The sequence below is a fragment of the Eriocheir sinensis genome, chromosome 27, assembly GCF_024679095.1.
Source record: "Eriocheir sinensis breed Jianghai 21 chromosome 27, ASM2467909v1, whole genome shotgun sequence".
Taxonomy (NCBI): Eukaryota; Metazoa; Arthropoda; class Malacostraca; order Decapoda; family Varunidae; genus Eriocheir; species Eriocheir sinensis.
Window position 1 is genome coordinate 8,883,171 of NC_066535.1, and position 18,785 is coordinate 8,901,955.

The following is an 18,785-nucleotide window of genomic DNA, read 5'->3' on the forward strand; positions in this document are numbered from 1 at the left end:
GGAAAAAATTAGCTCCTGAAAACTATAGTAAGAGACATGCAAGGAAAAGGAAACTATAAATGGATAGTAACAGTAAAGAAATCTATAATGGAACCCAAGTTAACAAATGGAATATAGACAGTGTACCAAGAGAGCAGATAAAGGAACTGACAAGGAAGTGGGACAACGAGAAATGGAATTTGGAAATTGGCAAATAAGACAAGTTTGAGTAAATACATACAATGAAAAAAAAAGACCAATACAAGAAGAGAAAATATATGACAACTGCAGCATCATGATCGAGTGACATTGTTCAAGGCAGGTCAAATACTCTACAGCTAAACGACAGAAACAGACACACAAATAGACAGACAGAGTGCATAGCTGTGTGGAGCAGAGGTGGAAAACATCAATCATTTTGTGATATGGTGCCCGTTCCTGCAAGACACAAGAAGAAGAGCAATATAGAACTGCAGCAGCCGTACCAGCAAGAAGCCGAATAGGAAATAATTGGAAAATTCCTATTCGAAGACGTAAGACTGAAGGAAAAAAAGGAGATATTACAGGATGTGGAAGGCAAGAGAGAAAAGATTAGAAGAATTGCAAGACCAAGACGAATAGACACAAGTAGAAGGTGCCGTTGTAAAGGCAATACCTCCGACACCATCACACCACACTGCCCAGTGCCACGGCCAGTGCCTGCCCAGTGCCCAGTGCCCACCCTACTGAGCAGAAAAAAGGAGGCGAGGAGGCACGCCGGTATTGTTGTCGTGCCCAAACTCTCGTGCTTGCCGTGGGGGCGCCAGGATACGCAGGTGAGCACAGGGGCTTCCAGCAGCGGCTTAATAGTTTTAGTGCTAAGAGTAATTACACAAATATGCATTCTGCTGGCGTGTTGGCACTTGTGGGGCTCCCTTCTCGTGGAACCCGTCTAGGTAAGATGTCTAGGCTAGGGGCAAGGAGCGTGTGCACCGTGAGGAGGCCAGGGCGTCAGGTGAGGCGGCTCGCCGGACGCACACAGAGGGCAGGCAGGCTAGCAGCTAGCCACACACGGCAGGGGTTAGGCTGTCGCCTGTCACCGCGGGGCGCGGGATGATGATAAAGATTTGTTTCAGGTCCAAAGTGTTTGATGGAAGGATGTGGTTTCCCATAATCCATTATCAGAGAAAAAATTGAATCCGCACACATCAGAACCCTCCTGACATGTTATTTTAAGACAAATGCTGAAAATTAAAATGTCACTCCAGTCTCACCAGCTTTACCCAGGAGGTCTTACCTAGACATTTTACCTAGACGGGTTCCACGAGAAGGGAACCCCACAAGTGCCACCACGCCAGCAGAATGCATATTTGCGTAATTACTCTTAACACTAAAACTATTAAGCTGTTGCTGGTATGTGCGTTGATTGCTCTAAGTAAAGACTAGTTATAAAATATAATGACATGTATATAAGTGAAATAAGTATTTATATTTATATTGCTGTAAGTAAAATAAAGTAATTTAGAGTTGATATGTTCTTTGACCAGAGTGTTTAGGAACTATAGTTAAAAATGAGATCATATGAAATTATATATGAGAATACATTGGTATTAGTATGTAGGGGTTAAAATTCGTATATCCTATGACTAAGGTACTCTGCTAGTTTTCTCTTAAATACAGTTAAGGATGTTGACAGGATAACTGTGTCTGGCAGGCTATTCCACAAAGCAATCACTTGGACTGAGAAGTATCGCCTACGTATTTCTGTGTTGCTGTGGGGTAGAAATATTCTGTGTGAATTTCCACGGGTTCTAGATGATGTCTGGAGGGAAAATAACTCAGAGGGATGCACAGGAGAGAGGCCATTGAGAATCTTCCAGACCTTCAGGTCAACACCTCTTTTCTGATAGACCTCAACGTGCTCTTCAACGTTTCTTAGTACTGTTTCTGTCACAAATTACTTGTTTGTGGTATTTTTTCTTTCACTATAAATAAATAGATGAAGGAAATATAGGGTCTATAGGGGGAAGCCCCTCCTGTTAGGGGGTTAGTTTCAATTTATTAGATTTAATTAATTTTCATACTTAATTGTAACCCATTTTGGTGTGCATAGTAGTGGTGTGGCGTGGCGGTGACTGCCGAGAACTGGCACCTCAGAGTGTAGTTGGTGAAACACTGGAAATTTACCAGTTAAAATCAGAAAAGCATAATATGGTATTTATCCATTAAAACACCCATCTCACTCTGGTGTTTGACACCATTTTTGTTTTTCATCTATTTTTACACCTGTCACACTGAGGAATTTGATTTTTTTTTCTGCATAGCCTAAATGTTTGTTTGAGGTCACTCAAAGATTTCCATAACCAATGGCAGAGTTCCCAGTTAGTCACACTTCCTGCCCAGGCTTCTGTGGGATTTAAACTTTTTCTGTCATTCATCAATGATCTTTCCACAACAAACTGTCCTATCCACTCGTACACTGATGACTCTACACTTCATTATTCAACTTGTTTCAACAGAAGACCATCCCAACAGGAATTACAAGACTCCAGACTGGAGGTTACAGAACACTTAACCTCAGACCTTGCTGTCATTTCTGATTGGGGTAGAAGGAACCTGCTGTCCTTCAACTCCTCAAAAACTCAATTTCTCCTCCTAACTCGACACAATCTTCCAAATACCTATCCCCTATTCTTTGACAACACTTAGCTGTCACCTTCTTCTTCACTAAACATCCTTGGCCTATCCTTAACTCAAAATCTCAACTGAAAACTTTACATCTCTTCTATTACTAAGTCAGCTTCCTTGAGGTTGGGCGTTCTGTACCGTCTCCGCCAGTTCTTTTTCCCCTCCCAGATGCTGTCCATATACAGGGGCCTTGTCTGCCCTCGTATGGAGTATGCATCTCACATGTGGGGAGGCTCCACACACACAGTTCTCTTGGACAGAGTGGAGTCTAAGGCTCTTCATCTTATCAACTTCCCTCCTCTTACTGGCAGTCTCCTACCCCTTAAATTCCGCCGCAGTGTTGCATCTCTTTCTTTCTTCTTCCAATATTTTTGTGCTGGGTGCTCTTCAGAACTTGCTAACTGCATGCCTCCCCCTTCCCGTAGCCCCACTGCACTTGACTTTCTACTCAAGCTCATCCCAATACTGTCCAAATCCCTTATGCAAGAGTTAACAGCATCTTCATCCCTTCATCCCTTTTACTGGTAAACCCTGGCACAGTCTTCCTTTGTCTGTATTTCCTCCTGCCTATAACTTGACCTCTTTCAAGAGAGGAGTGTCAAGACACCTCTTCACCAGAAATTGACCTCTCTTTTGGCCTCTTGTTCTTTCTACTCTTGTTCGGAGCAGCGTCTAGTGTTTTTTTTTTTTTTTTTTCTCTCTCTCTCTCTCTCTCTCTCTCTCTCTCTCTCTCTCTCTCTCTCTCTCTCTCTCTCTCTCTCTCTCTCTCTCTCTCTCTCTCTCTCTCTCTCTCTCTCTCTCTCTCTCTCTCTCTCTCTCTCTCTCTCTCTCTCTCTCTCTCTCTCTCTCTCTCTCTCTCTCTCCCTTGAGCTGCTTGTACCCCACAACCAAGAAACTGACATAACTTAATTAGTTAATGGCTCTTTTTTCTTTATTTCAGTCACTTCCAGTTCCATTTGGAATATCAACCACAGCAACAGTGAATCTCATAATCTGGTGAGGAATAGCTTAAGGAATAATTATCTCAACTCAGGAGTAAACCTAACAAGTGTCATCCTCTTGTTCAATGCAAGTGACTAATGCAAATTTGGTGTTGGAGCATGACAGACTAGTACAAGTTTGTAAATTGTTATAGGCAATGTGAGGAGAAAGGAAGAGCTTATAAGTTGTAAAATTGTAAATTGTAATCAGATTGATTATAGTAATTTTATCTTGCAATAATTTCCTAACTCCTCCATTTCAGATAATTCATTCCAATATTTCTTACTTGTGCAGTGCAGAGAATTTTAACACATTAAAGTAAAAAATGTATTCCCTTTTGCTGCTTCAGTAACATGATTATATGTAAAAAAAATCTTAGTCTTTAATCTCTGATAATAGTCCAAATCTTACAGAGGGTTCCAGACTACAATTTATATTTGTACTTTTTGGGCTCTACTCATTGCACTGCTCAGTATCAGTGATGATAAGAATGACAATGATAATTAAAATTACTAAATGCTGCAAATCTTGAAATTATTGCATTTTTCTTTCAAAAATGCTGTGAAACTGAAGTTACTGTAAAAATTTAAGTAATTTAAGGAGAGCGTCCGACATGAAGTTTAAAAAAAAATCGATAAGATTAAAAAATCACATGTCTGCGTAAACGCCTCTGCTAGCTTGTGGCAAAATATTACGAAGAAATAAGGAAAAATGACAGAGTTATGGGTGCGGAATCCCCCCCCTTCCGCTCGTCACTCACGTCACTATAAAACACTTGCCTGAGTTTTCTTTTCAATTAAGGGACAATTGTCGGAAAAAAATAAACATCGTTAGATACACCAACAAAATTGAAAAAACTTCTCATTATTTAACAAAAGCAAAATTGAAAAATTTTCCAGATTGAATCTTTTGGATTCTGCTTTAAGTTTCTTTGGTATTTTTTTTCAGTAGCATAGCTCATTAGATGAGAGAGAAATTGAGTGTTTTTTTTTATTACATTTTATTTTTACCTGCTATTATGTATCGACTTATAGAACTGAAAGTAACCGTATATTACTCCATAAGCATACATTTCACATGAACATAATCAGGATCATACGCTAATAATTACAGATATGGCAGACGCTCCCCTTAAGGAGTATATTCACATCATCCAATATAAGTTTTTTTAAGTTTACAAAAAAAATATTAGAAAGTAAATGAATGCAAGCCATGGGCTACATTGATCAGGAGTAAGAACACCAGTAAAAGGAATAGGGCTATCTGTAGAGTGCATTCAGTATATTAAAATGTGATTTATATCATTTCTAGGGCTGGCAGTAATGTCATGTGAAGATGGGAGAAATTAACTATGATTTCTAGTTGATGCAAATGCAATAAAATATTTCACATGGACATTGATTTATGAATAGGGAGGGCAGATGGTGAATAACTGATTCTCAGCACCTGCCATGTGTAGGCTGACTGGCTTCCTTGTATGTGTGAAGTAAACTACCATATTTCCTGCCATATAAGACACCTTTTTTAAAAAAAAGATTTTAAAAAATCAGCCTGCGTCTTATACCCCGATGGTTAGGTCTTGGTAGGCCTAGGGGTTATTGTTACTGGTACGAGACCAACACCCAAAACACCTCCGTTTGACACAGTAGTTCCCAGATGTCCCCAGAATGAAATATATGTTTATAAATTATTAGGTAACGATTACAAATGACAATAATGCTAAAATATAAAATTAACAAAGTCTTTTAGATTGTTGTCTTGATGCCGTAGATGCCAGACGCCCATTGTTGGTGTAGATACAAGATGGCCATTGTTGTTTTTGGCACTGACACTTTACACAGACAAAACATGGTATCATTGTAAACAGTAATGCCCAGCTCAGTAATAGTTACAGTATTCTGTGAATTATTATTGTTATTACAGGTTGAGAATCCCTTATCTAAAATGCCTGGGACTGAAAGGGTTCCAGATTTTGAATTTTTTTGTATTTCAGAATATTTTTATTTGAATCTACATAAAATGAAAACTGAAATAGGGGATTATTGGGGATTAGATGCTGACTGCTTATTTCTGGACAAAATATGATTCTATTTATTATGGAGATTTTTTTTTTTTTTTTTTTTTTTTTAAATCACTAAATGACTGACTTTTCAATTTCCTGTTATGCACTTGCCGCTGCCGCAAAATAGCTTGCAAAGAGGTTGAACTTGTTTACTGTTTCTATATTTCACTCACCGCTCATAAATATCACAAGTGGACAAACAAGAACAAAACCAGACAAATTAATGTTTTCCTGTTGTGTATTCCCCCAGTGTGCATGCATATTGAACAGCAGAGCGACTTATTTCTGCGAGGAGGTATTTCTCACAACACTGACCCTCGTATAGTGGACCGCCTCCACCATGTCCTGTCTTGCACTGCATTACGTATTATTGCCACCCCACACTGTGTGCTGAATAGATTTAAACTAACCAAACCTAACTTTACATTTGCCATTTGTTCCGTATTTGGTTGTCTGAATGGTTAAGCAGATAAAATTCAGTATTTTAAAACAGTAGTGAGCGCATTTTTCAGTGAACCACAAAACCAGTCCATAAAATAATATTTGTCAAGGGTCGTCCTGAAATAGTTGTAAAATAAACGTCGTAACGTCCCTCCCCCCTTCCTCCTACCTTCACCAGCAGCAGGCAGCAGCTGTCAGTCATGGCAGGCTAGAGAAATTTTAGGGTTGCTACCCGTTCCTTAGCATATGGATTCGTTCTGTATTGGAGAATGGAATGTTGCATTCCTTATTTTTTTTAGCTCAAGGTGGTAACCTTAACTGAGACTGTTCCCATTGTTTTCCACTTTGAGCACTCTCGTCTTGTGGCGAACAAAGGGAACCCATGCTCACGTCTTCCACTTATACAAAGAGACATGCCAGTCCTCGTCGAAAGACCGACTTGGTCGGCTAGGGTGACGTCAGCTGATAGTCGGTCTACAGGTAACTCGATTTATGCGAGTTTGATTTACGCGTTTTTAAAATAACGCGGGGACCAAAATCCAAATAAATGTTTAATTTACACGTTTTCTCACTTATACGCGATATTTTATGGAGTGGCCACCAGATGTCTCACGCAAATGGACTCACACGGCGCCGCGGCCACACAGCTGAGCACAGTTCTTCACGCGTGCCACTTGAACAACAATACAGTTCCCACGCTGCCACGCTACTCAACAATAGGGGTGGGCAGGTACCGGTACCAGTACCAGTACTAACTGTACCAGCTATACGGTACGGTACGGCATGGTGTCCCTCATTTCTTCCTCACAAGAAGTGAAGCTGAGACTGAGTGCCTGGAATGTATCTCTCTATATATATGGATCTCTCTCTCTCTCTCTCTCTCTCTCTCTCTCTCTCTCTCTCTCTCTCTCTCTCTCTCTCTCTCTCTCTCTCTCTCTCTCTCTCTCTCTCTCTCCTCTCTCTCTCTCTCTCTCTCTCTCTCTCTCTCTCTCTCTCTCTCTCTCTCTCTCTCTCTCTCTCTCTCTCTCTCTCTCTCTCTCTCTCTCTCTCTCTCTCTCTCTCTCTCTCTCTCTCTCTCTCTCTCTCTCTCTCTCTCTCTCTCTCTCTCTCTCTCTCTCTCTCTCTCTCTCCTCTCTCTCTCTCTCTCTCTCTCTCTCTCTCTCTCTCTCTCTCTCTCTCTCTCTCTCTCTCTCTCTCTCTCTCTCTCTCTCTCTCTCTCTCTCTCTTCTCTCTCTCTCTCTCTCTCTCTCTCTCTCACTCTCTCTCTCTCTCTCTCTCTCTCTCTCTCTCTCTCTCTCCACTGAATGACATGCATATTTATTTTTCGAGAGAAACCTACCTCTTGTTTGATTTACATTTTTTTTTATTTACATGACCTCTTCAAGGACACAATACTCGCGTAAATCGAGAGTTACCTGTATCATAAGAACATAGGGAGACTGCAAGAGGCCTAATGGCCTACATAAGGCCATTAGGCTTTGTGTAGGCCATCCCCTTCATGAGCCGTCACCCGGCAAGAGTCTGTGGTCCCTCCTCGGGGGGACGTACACACTTGACCCTGACAGCCTCCATATAGCTTGTGTCCCCACCCGCAAGGTGGCGAAAAAAAAAAAAAAAAAAAAAAGCGTCAGCATTCTAAAATCTTTTGGATTTTGGAATTTTGGATAAAGGATTTTCAACCTGTATTATTATTATTATTATTATTATTATTATTATTATTATTATTATTATTATTATTATTATTATTATTATTATTATTATTATTATTATTATTATTATTATTATTATTATTATTATTATTATTATTATTATTATTACTGCAGTCTGCCCCTCCATGCCCTTCTGTTCTGTGCTTCATGGCGGTGGATTGTTTACATGCAGCACCTTGCCTGGCCGGCCCCTGACAGCCCCAGGGGGGGGGATATACCCCAATGGAGGAAGGCGGTGCATGCCGCGCAACCCCCCAGATGGCTGGTAGAGAGATACCCAATTCTTTTCAAGGAGGAGGCCCAACAACGGGGCTGAGGGTGTCGGAAAGAGCCCACCTTTCCACCATGGTAACTGATAGGTCTCGAACCCACGCCTTAGCACCCCGCCGAAGCGCAAGGCAGAGACTCTACCACGGGACCACGGGAGCCCCCCAATTAACATTCTTACTTTGCATACATGTTCAACAAACATTGAAGCACATTCAAGTTTGAAACTTTACACTTTCTTATGTTTTAAAAATGTACTAGAATATTACAACAACTAGAATTATGATGTAGAATAATAATAAAGAAATATGATGCACAAACTTTATACCCGTTACCCCTCTGAATGTCACTGTCTCCGCCATTTTTGTTTACATTTCAAAGCAGTACCCTCGAGTCTATAAGAAGGACCAATTCTGGCAGGTCCCATCAAATATTAAGGGTTTTAAATGTAAAGTATTAGGATTTGATAAGGATCTGAATACATGTGAAACTTTAATAATGACCTGATAGAGGGGAGGGCTGCGAATGTCGGGCGAAAAATCTTGACCTGACACTCGTTCTTCAAACCTGTTTATAATATTTTTTTCAAATGCCTATTGAAATTGGGGGTGCGTCTTATAAGCCCATGCATCTTATGAGCCATCAAATACGGTAGTTGTTCAGTAGTAGGAATAATATCAGTTATAGTAGCAGCAGTATTGGTACTAACTGCAACTATAGAAATATTTGTATAGTAATAATAGTAATACCAATAGTCTTACCATTCTGACATCTTCATGCCAACTTTTCCCTCCTTCCAGATGATATGTTGTTACAAGAGCGTTATGCCAAGGCGACGTACTCTACCATGGATCTGGCTTGGGCTTGTGCTGGCATTTTTTTATATGAGTGGCTTGTACCAGTACCTGCTTGCCTGGTCATACACAAGTTATTATACACACTGGGGACCCCCCTACCCCCTGGCACCTCTAATGACCCAACTTAAGGCAGGGGAAGAGGTTAGTGTAAAGCCTGTGAATGAATTTACATTCCCTTACACATACCTGAATGAAAAGTGCAAAGGTAAAGACTCTGTACGACTTATGTATGTTGTGAAATCTGCAATAGTAAATTTTGATAAAAGAAAAGCGATTCGTAATTCTTGGGGTTTTGAAAGTCGCTTCTCAGATGTGGAGATACGAACAGTTTTCCTCGTTGGCATGAGTGTACATGAATCAAACTCTCAGAAGTTGCTGGAAAAGGAAATTGAAGAACACAAAGATATTATTCAGGCTGATTTTGTTGACTCTTATTTCAATAATACAGTAAAAACTATGATGGGACTACACTGGACATACCATTTCTGTCACAATGTTAAGTATTTTCTGTTTGTTGATGATGATTATTATGTGTCAACCAGAAATATGTTACGTTTTTTGAGGAATCCCAGTAACTATCCTCAGTACCTGGATAAGTACATTGTGACAGCCATGAATGAGTACCAGGAAGACTTATACGCAGGTTATGTGTTTGACAACTCGGCACCCATCAGATGGATATTCAGCAAGTGGTACATGTCACTTGACGAATACCCTTACTCCAAATGGCCTCCTTATGTCACCGCCGGCGCTTACGTGTTGTCCAGGAAGAGCCTTGAAGACTTGTATTTTGGCAGTATTTACACCAATCACTTCCGCTTTGATGACGTATTCCTTGGGATGGCAGCAAAGAAGGCAGGCATCAAGCCTTTCCACCACAAGGAGTTTTATTTTTACCGCAAGCTCTATGATAAGGAAGGGTTCAAGTGGGTTATTGCCTCCCATGGTTTTGACAGTCCTCAGGAGATTCAGCAAGTGTGGAATGAACAGAGGTCTGCTGGAAATGCTTAACACATCTTCCATTGAGGGATGTATCTACTACACGTCTGTCACCAACATGTATTTACTTGTAAGAAATGTTGCACTGAATCTTATTGCTTTTAGGCATATTGCATTTACTTTTCTTATTGATATTGTTACAGGAATTTAAGGAAGCAGCATGTCTTGGTCTTTCATACCAAATGCTTTACCTAAGCAATCAAGTATAGATCTTTAAAGGCTATCAGTTGGCTGAAAACCTCTGTTAGACTAATGGCAGTGGGGTGATAAATAATCGTAGGCCCTTTTTTTGTAGCAATATTTTGTGTAGTCTTCCTTCTATAGCCTTTTGTTTAATATAATTATTTACATTTTCTTCAGAAGGATATTGGGTTTCCTTCCTTTTATCTTTCTGTACCCCATTGACTCATTGAGTTGTTTTACTACTTGTGGTTAAATGCAGATCATTATAAACTTGTGAAAGTTGACGTAATTTGGGAGTACGTATATGCAAACATGTTTATTTATTTATTTATTTATTTTGTTTACTTTGCGTGTGTTGGTAGCAGGGACCATAAGATTAGCTATTTATCTATGAGATGATACTCTGGTCACTGACTGTAGGTGCCTCAAGTTGCCTTTAACAGGCAGTAACACCCTCTAGGTAATTCATCTTATTACTTCCGATTGCTAGGTTGAAGGCACCCTTAATTTTAAGCTTTCAGAGGCCTAAAATCTTAGCCATACTATTTTTTTTTCTTTTTTTCATTGGGCTTATTGCACTGGTAGGCTTTCATGAGGTGCCCTGTTGACTGGCCCCAGCCCATTTTTGGCCCAGGCAAATAGTTTTTAGTGGTGCCATTTTTGCTGGCTTATGCTGCCCACCCAGAACTCCAATTGATCCTCTTGAGAGAGTTTTGCTAGAGTCTGGGTTGATAGTGGTTCATCAGGACAGCATGTGGGTTGTCTTCAGCCACCTGGTACTGACTGAAAATTGTCAGCTTTAGTAGGGGGCGGAACTTGAACTTGGGTCCTCCAGGACACCGTGCTCGCAGGCTGACCATTCAGCAACTGCTGAGTGCTTAAAGTCTCACAGAGTGGTGTTCTTTGGGTAGTTCAGCTCATTGCTTCAGGGTGCCTGGTTTAAATAACACATTCTAGGTCTGACACAGGGCTTTGTTGTTTAAATAATTGGAAAGGATAAGGGTATATTTGTCAAGTCTTATGCACCATTTCAGTTACCACTCATAACAGGAAAATATCTGAAAAAATTGTCATTGTACATTAAGAGGGATCATTGTTAAAGGGATTTTTTTATTATTGTTTTTACATTTGGCCTTTAACACCAGTAGGCTTTCAGGATGGAGCCTGTTGATCAGCCCCAGCCTGTTAGTGGCACAGACAAGTAGTTTATAGTGGTGACATTCTTGCTTGCCTCGTGCTATCCTCTCGGAGATCCACTTGATCATCTTTAAAGAGTTTCACTAGAGTCCAGTTTATTAGGTGATCATCAGGACAGGCCACTCAGTAATGACTTAAAATTGTCAGCTTGTAGCGGTGAGTGGAACTTAAACCCAAATCCTCCAAGACACCATGCCCGCATGCAGATCACTCAGCCACTGTCTCCGCTAGCAATCTTTTGACATGGTAAATTTTAATATTTTTCAGATTTTTCTCATAATATGAGTACTAATTAGATTGGTGCATATAAATCAACAAACATTTCCTATCTCCAAATGGCACTCAGTCAGGGCTAAAATGCTGAACCATTAAGATTTAGAGCCACACCCTTCAGTGTCATTTAACTGATTTGCTGTGGACTAATACCACAGCCTTTTTGCTGTGTTTCACCTCATAAGCATTATCTCATGCTGATTGGCCTTTCTTTAATGCCATATCATAGTTGCCAACAGCAACTAGTCCCCCAGAGCTCTGCCCCATTCCTAGAGTTGTCATTGATTAGGTGAGGTTATTTTTGTTATCTCAGATGCAAATTTACCTAAGCCATAAGACAATCTTATTCATATCAAGATTATTAGTTTATAGAAAAAGAAGTTGGAGTTGGTCAACAGTAAAGTTATTAACCATCACTACCCTGGAATAAAGAGGAGGGAGGGAGGGGGCTTAGGGAACCAATTGGTTGATGGTGACTATGGTTTGGTTCCCTGCAGTCGTAGTCATCTTGCCCGTTCCTGACAGCCAATGATTTGCTCAGTACACAAAGCAAGTCTGAGGCTATAGATTGACATTAATATTTTTGATATTCACATGTGTATTTCCATAGTTTTATCAGTATAGATTTGTGTTTCTTCTCCAGTTATATCTATGTCCTGATATTTGCATGAGTATGGTAATGATGGTTTTTGCTGTGACAGTAGGTAGTATTAGGTTGTGCATTTTGCATGTTCTGAATCTCTTTTTCAAGTTACATGATTTGACTTTAAATCATTTCTGTGTTACATTCATATTGTAAGAGAGCTTGTATATTTTCTACAGTGACAGGAAGCAGTGGGTAAACTGAAAGGTTTGACATGCTGGAGAAAGGTGGTGCAATATTAGAATGAGTCATTAAGCTGTAGTGGTACATAGGACTTACTCAGCTGGTAGAGCCACTCGTCTAGCATTACTAGGCTTGTCAAGGGGGGAGGGGAGGAGGCAAGCAGCTCAATACAGTTTGTTGTCCAGACATGATCAGCTCAAGTCTTATATATTTATAATTTTCACTTGAGACAAATTTTAGATACCTGAAAAGGTATAGTATAACCAATGAGTTCCAAAATTATTTTCTGAGGAAAAATTACAAATTAATTCATAGCTTCTTAAGCTGGTTGTGCAATTGTGATCTATTTTGTTAACAAAATGTTGTGTCTTGGTTTCAGTGAGTCGTTTTCATAAGCCACTGAAGGATTACTGCCACTTGAAAGATTAGGTAAATTGTTTACTCAAGTTGGTCAAGTAATCTGTGTGTGTGTGTGTGTGTGTGTGTGTGTGTGTGTGTGTGTGTGTTTACCTAGTTGTGATATACAGGAAAAGAACTATGCTCGCGCTGTCCCGTCTCCATATCCTCTCTTACCCAACTTTTCCTTAAAATCATGAATGTTTCTTGCACAAACCACCTCCTCCAGTCCATTCCACAGCTCAGTGCTTCTGTTTGGGAAGCTAAACTTTTTCACATCTCGCCTACACATGGTCGCCCTCAACTTCTTTCCATGTCCTCTCGTTTCTCTCTCGCTCCACACACACAGGTGTGTGTGTGTGTGTGTGTGTGTAATTCACCACAGCCTGATCACGTGTTGGACTCGTATTGCCACCAGGTACCCTGTAAACACAGTAAAAAATTGAGGAAAGGAAGATGCTTGAGAGACATAAAGAAATATAGCTTCCTGCAAAGAAATATAGAGGTTTGGAACAGACCAAGTGAGGATGTAGTATCGGCAAAGAGTGTGCAAAGCTTTAAGGAGAAGTTGGACAAATACAGATACAGAGACGGGACCACACGAGCGTAAGCCCAGGCCCTGTAAAACTACAACTAGGTAAATACAACTAGGTAAATACACACACACACACACCCACACACACAGAAGCATAACAACATGGAACGGACTTGACGAGGAGACTGTGTGTGCAAAAACGATTCATGAATTTAAACCTGAACTGGATAATAAGCATTATGGAGACGGGACAGCACGAGCCTAGTACAGCTCTTTTCCTGTATTTCACAACTAGATAAATACAACTAGGTAAATACACACACACATACACACACACACACACACACACGAACAAAGAACGGAGAGAGATCTGATCACGCTGTATAAGTTGGTAAATAAGTTTGATGAGGTGGATAGAGATGATCTCTTCTCTACTGCGAGAAGTCTTGAGGCGATGAGTTGGGGAAGGGTGGGCGGCTGCCTGTCTGGTTCCTGGGTTGTCATCTTTTGACTAAAGTGACAGGCCAGCAGGTCAGCCTTTTCCCGGCTGGTGATGGCCAGGTCTCCGTCAGGTTTCCTCAGGGGCGGGATACGTTCTTGGGGGGGTAAGGTCTTGCTGTGCCTTCACCAGCCCTCACCACTGTTTCGGGTCGGTTTGGTTAGAGGACAGCTTTCTCCTCCTGTCGGCATCCCACCTTTCTTTTGCCCACTTTGCTGTCTTTTTTTTTTTTTTTTATTTTTCCACACACACACACACACACACACACACACACACCACACACACACACACACACACACACACACACACACACACACACAGGAATGTTTGAAAGGCTGAGATTGTGTAATCCTTTAATCCTTCTCTTTTTGCCAGTTATATACCAAAGTACAGTTTTGATGATAGCAATTTTCCTTGCATATATGTTTTGTGTTCATTTAAGAATCTTTAATTTAATGATATCATAAATGTGAATGTGTTTTCAAAAATTGGTAGTCATGTCTTTTTACGAGGATGAGAAGATGTTGAGATTAAAATTATGTTATTATTTTAGTGATAATGTTTTGTAGGTAGTCATAAGCTTGATGGCATACATTACAAATTTGGAGTATTAGCTTTGGTGCTTTGACAGTTTGTGTATAATTAATGATATTGTTATTCCACATGATGTAAGATCTTCCGAGGCAGTCCAACGTCACTGATAATGATGATTATTTCTAGATTTTCCTTCTCATCATCATCACTGTATTGCTATATTGCTATAAAAACTGAGAGATATTAAGTGGGTCATTGTAAGTATCAGTGGTGATAGGAGGATGGGTGAGGCATTCATAGCATTGCCTGACAGACATATTTTGTGCTATAAATGTCTTGTAAAAAAGGAGGAATGTGGGGTTTGATTTTTAATTAACAAGAATTTAACAGGGAACATAGAAGAATTCATCAGGATTGACAAAAGAGTAGCAGTAATTAATATCAAGTTGAATAAAAGATACAAACTTAAAATACTTCAGGGTTATACACCAACGTCAACATACAATGACAATGAAGTAAAATGTTTTATGAGGATATGGAAGTAGCAATGAAGAAACATGAAACATAGTTTTCAATAGTCTTGGGAGACTTTAATACCAAAGTGGGCACCAAAAATGTTTGTTGAAATTCAACAAGTAGATCACCTCACCAGTTTTTTGTACGTATCCAAAATGTTAAATTGCTAACTGGCCATTTTGGAAAAAGTACAGAAAATGGACAAGGAAATCAACTTGTTGAATATGCGGAAAGAAACAGACTGAGTCATGAGTAGACTTTTCGAAAAAAAAGTGAACAGGTGGACCTGGAAAAGTTCCATTGGAGAGACAAAGAATGAAATTTACTTTATTCTCTCTGAAAATTTGGACAAAGTGAAATGTGACCGTAACAAATAAAATAAAATTCAGTAACCACCAATTGGTTATTGAAAAACTAGCTTAAATTCAAGTAGAAATAGGGAGAAGTGAATGAATAAACTCCTTAAATATTCTTGTAGTTAGGGAGAAGGCTGAAGAATTTAGTTTAAAAAAAATTCAGAACAAATCCTTGAATCTACTTGATGAGGTTGATGGAGATACAGAGGAAGCAAATGACAAGTATCTAAAATTGTAATGGAAGCAGCACTAGAAGGAGGAGGACAGGCACCAACAAACAAAGGCAGTAGACTAATGGAGAAAACAAGCAATCTCAAAAAGACAAAGGTATAAGTAAGATCCGAAAGGGATAAGATAGCATTGACAAAACTGACAAAACTTATCAATTGGAAAGTTAGTGCTATACATAAATTTAACATGAACAAGATTGAAGGAACTCTTAGAGTGGAAAAAGCATGAAAATAACCGAGAGAAGTTAGGCCATTGCTAAATAACGCTGTTTGCTGTAAAAGCTACAAATGATGATATCACAAATAATATGGAGGAGGTAGTTAGGGTTGAGGAAAACTTTTAGTACATTGAACTGTACAGTGATCAAGGTGGGCGGGAGGATGGTGGTGAGGAACATGGTACGCTGAAGGCTACAGTGGAAAAATGTTATAAGCTGCAATCATGAAATGTTATTTCATAAGCTTGTATGGCAATGTAGTGCTTGGATAGAAATGCATGATAAGAGAATTGCATTGCTTAGTCTAGAACAATATTGAGAATTCTTGGATGGTTTTCCTAGCATAGTATGTAATTTAATGCATACTTATTCCCTCCAACTTGCAATAGTTTTAAGCTGTGGGAGTTATAGTCATGAAACTGTTCAATACATCATATTGTTATTTCAAGTAAGCAGCAAATCCTATGGATTGTGAGTGTTTGAGCTGTCTGGAAACTGTAATTAAAATGCTGAATGCTGTATTGACATGTTTCTCATGGCTGGGAAGGTATTGATAGCCATTAAAGATTTGTGGGGCTGGATTCCAGTCTTGAAGCATCTTTTTTTTTTTTTTTTTTTTTTTTGTTTTTCCTGTACCATTGTTTTAAACAGTGAGTTTATTGTACAAACTAAACCACTTGTTTGAGCCAGAAAATGCTAATAAGCATGTGCAAATTTGCAATATTTTGCAATATGTACAGATCTCAGTTACATTTATAATTTTGATATTGTTATTGTGCTTATGAACCTGTATTGTCTCTTGTCAACAATAATTAATTTATGGTTTGTATTTAACTTCTCTCTCTGAATATTACTTACCAGAACCCATTGAATAAGTTTAAAATTATAACCAGTGAACTAAACTCAGTCTTAAAATATAAATTATTATGTGGTGCTTGCAATTCACACTTTGCATAACATGTTTTTGGAGGGAAAGCACCTACAGAGATTATGATTTGCACCAGACCTGTTGTGGTGCAATCCACCTTCAGAAACTTGCTTATTATGTGTCAGATATGTGAAGGGTTTTACTACATAGAACATTGGATGTGTACTGGGTGTAGTTTGGTGAGAAAACTTCAACTGTGTAGCAAACTCAAGGCTGACAGTAGAGTTTGGTTGCCAATTTCCATGCACTCTTCTAATTGGTACTCATGCATGGAAAAAAATCATCTGGAGAATGGATCTGAGGTATAAAAAAATAAGAATATTTTATTTATTGACAGTAGTTAATTTTTATGCCTAAGTTCAATTGTCAAAAGTAGCACTTTGCCTGATATGGATATGTGTTGAAAGGGTGTGTACAGATTGACAAACTTGCCGATTATTTGTAGACTTTGTTTAGTTTTTAATATTTTACCTGTGTAGTGCTAAGGTAAATGGTTTCTGTATAACTAACATTTCTTGTGTATCTTTGAGTTTTGGGGGGTAGCTTTAGCCCTGAGGATCTGGTCATAGCATGTTTGTAGTCATAGTTTGAAATGAATCACATGTAATGAAGACTCAGTTTTAAGTTTTAATGTAATGAAGAACAATACCAGGCTCACCACTATGGGCTTTATGACCGACACGTACGTCATTAGATCTTGAGTAGGGTATGTGTGGCAAATCTTATGAGCCTTTCCAAGTAGTACTCATATCCGGAACAGATAAGTAGTTCAGAAAATTAAGTGAGGTGTGAAAATCATTTGACTTTAATCATTTTGGTTTTATACCTTGGCTCAATTTGTCATTCTTTCTCCACCATTGCAAGTATACTTACTGGAAGAGCATGTATGAATTGGTCAGCATACCATTCCCACTATTTGCTGTGGGTGGTAGAATTAATAATATTCTCATTTGCTGTCCTACTTGGTTACCCTAAATATGTCAGTAATATGGATTCCAACACAATATTTTATAAAGTTTAGTGTGAAGCAAGAGCAACAACAACAAAAAAGCAGAGAAATCTTGGTGAGTTTTGTTCCTCTTAAGTTGTGGGGAATAGGTTCAATTTATTCTTAACCCGGTAGAAGCGACGGGCCAAATTTGTGGCTTTACCGTGTACCAGTGACGGGCAAAATTTGTGGCTTTACCGTGTACCAGCGACGGGCCAAATTCTTGCCTTGACATGAACCCCCCAAAATAGAGGATACATAAACTGATCACAAATGCGTTGATACATATAACGGTTTGCGTGAGTGATGACTTTTTCTCATTAATTTGCTTAGAGGGGCCTTTAAGAAACATGATCCCCGTAGCTACCGGGTTAAGACCTCATGAATACTTGATATGAAAGTCTTGGCCTGTGTCTGAGTGCCTTTCATAAAATATAGAATAACTTCACAGTATTAAGAAAAAAGTATTCTTAAGTATTGTATTTTTTATTATTTCTTGCTCACATTTGTTTCTATTTCTTATTCCAAGTTCAAAATGCTTGGTTCAGTGTTAAGCTTTTCTCATACTGCGTCAGAATGATTATCTTAGTATCTTTTTAACATTATTTATTGTGCCAAATGTTCTTGTTAATTAGTAGCAAGATCAGTTTATCAGTATTTTATTATCTGTATAGTTATTGAGAATATTTAAGGTAAACTACCCCACTGCATGACAATTTCTGTATCCTTTTTTATATTTTTAAGTCTTAAGATAGGATGAAAGGATGCATACCATATGTGTTTTGTTTAAGTCAAATTTTTAACCACTTTTAGGATCAACTTCCCTCACTTCCAAGCTCATTGTAGTCATAAGGAAGTTTATGTGGTAAGGATTGGCACACAGTGCTGGGGAGAGGGACCTTGTGACCACCACCTTGACTTTAGGAACTTGTCCCTGATCCAGCAAATTGTACTTTGACTTTCCCTTCTTCATATTGTCCCCCAGTTCATCTATAATTTTCCCTCCGCCTTACACTACCCCCCTCCTTTTCCTAAGCCGTGAGAGCTGTGCTGAAATGTGAGGGTAATTATGTGTCCAACTATGAATGGCCTGAGAGTGACACAGGCACAGCAAACCCTCTTATTCCTTTCCCTTTAATTCTTC

The 18,785-nt window shown here is 39.2% G+C and overlaps 1 protein-coding gene across 4 annotated transcripts; it reads left to right on the top strand.

Annotated features, from left to right (window-relative positions):
* The first annotated feature begins 127 nt into the window (after nucleotides 1-127).
* Nucleotides 128-18,351, top strand: LOC127004086 (beta-1,3-galactosyltransferase brn-like). Of its 4 annotated transcripts, none has more exons than XR_007757617.1 (3): nucleotides 128-794; nucleotides 3,587-3,642; nucleotides 8,012-8,893. XR_007757617.1 is itself a non-coding variant. In XM_050871407.1 (3 exons), the coding sequence occupies exon 3, from the start codon at nucleotides 8,907-8,909 to the stop codon at nucleotides 9,972-9,974; it is 1,068 nt and encodes a 355-aa protein (XP_050727364.1). In that variant the 5' UTR covers nucleotides 152-794; nucleotides 3,587-3,642; the 3' UTR covers nucleotides 9,975-18,351. The 4 variants fall into 4 exon arrangements, 2 of the variants coding, with proteins under 2 accessions (XP_050727365.1, XP_050727364.1); XR_007757616.1 differs by having other exon boundaries at nucleotides 146-794; nucleotides 7,954-8,883; XM_050871407.1 differs by lacking the exon at nucleotides 8,012-8,893 and adding an exon at nucleotides 8,907-18,351 and having other exon boundaries at nucleotides 152-794.
* The last annotated feature ends 434 nt before the right edge of the window (nucleotides 18,352-18,785 follow it).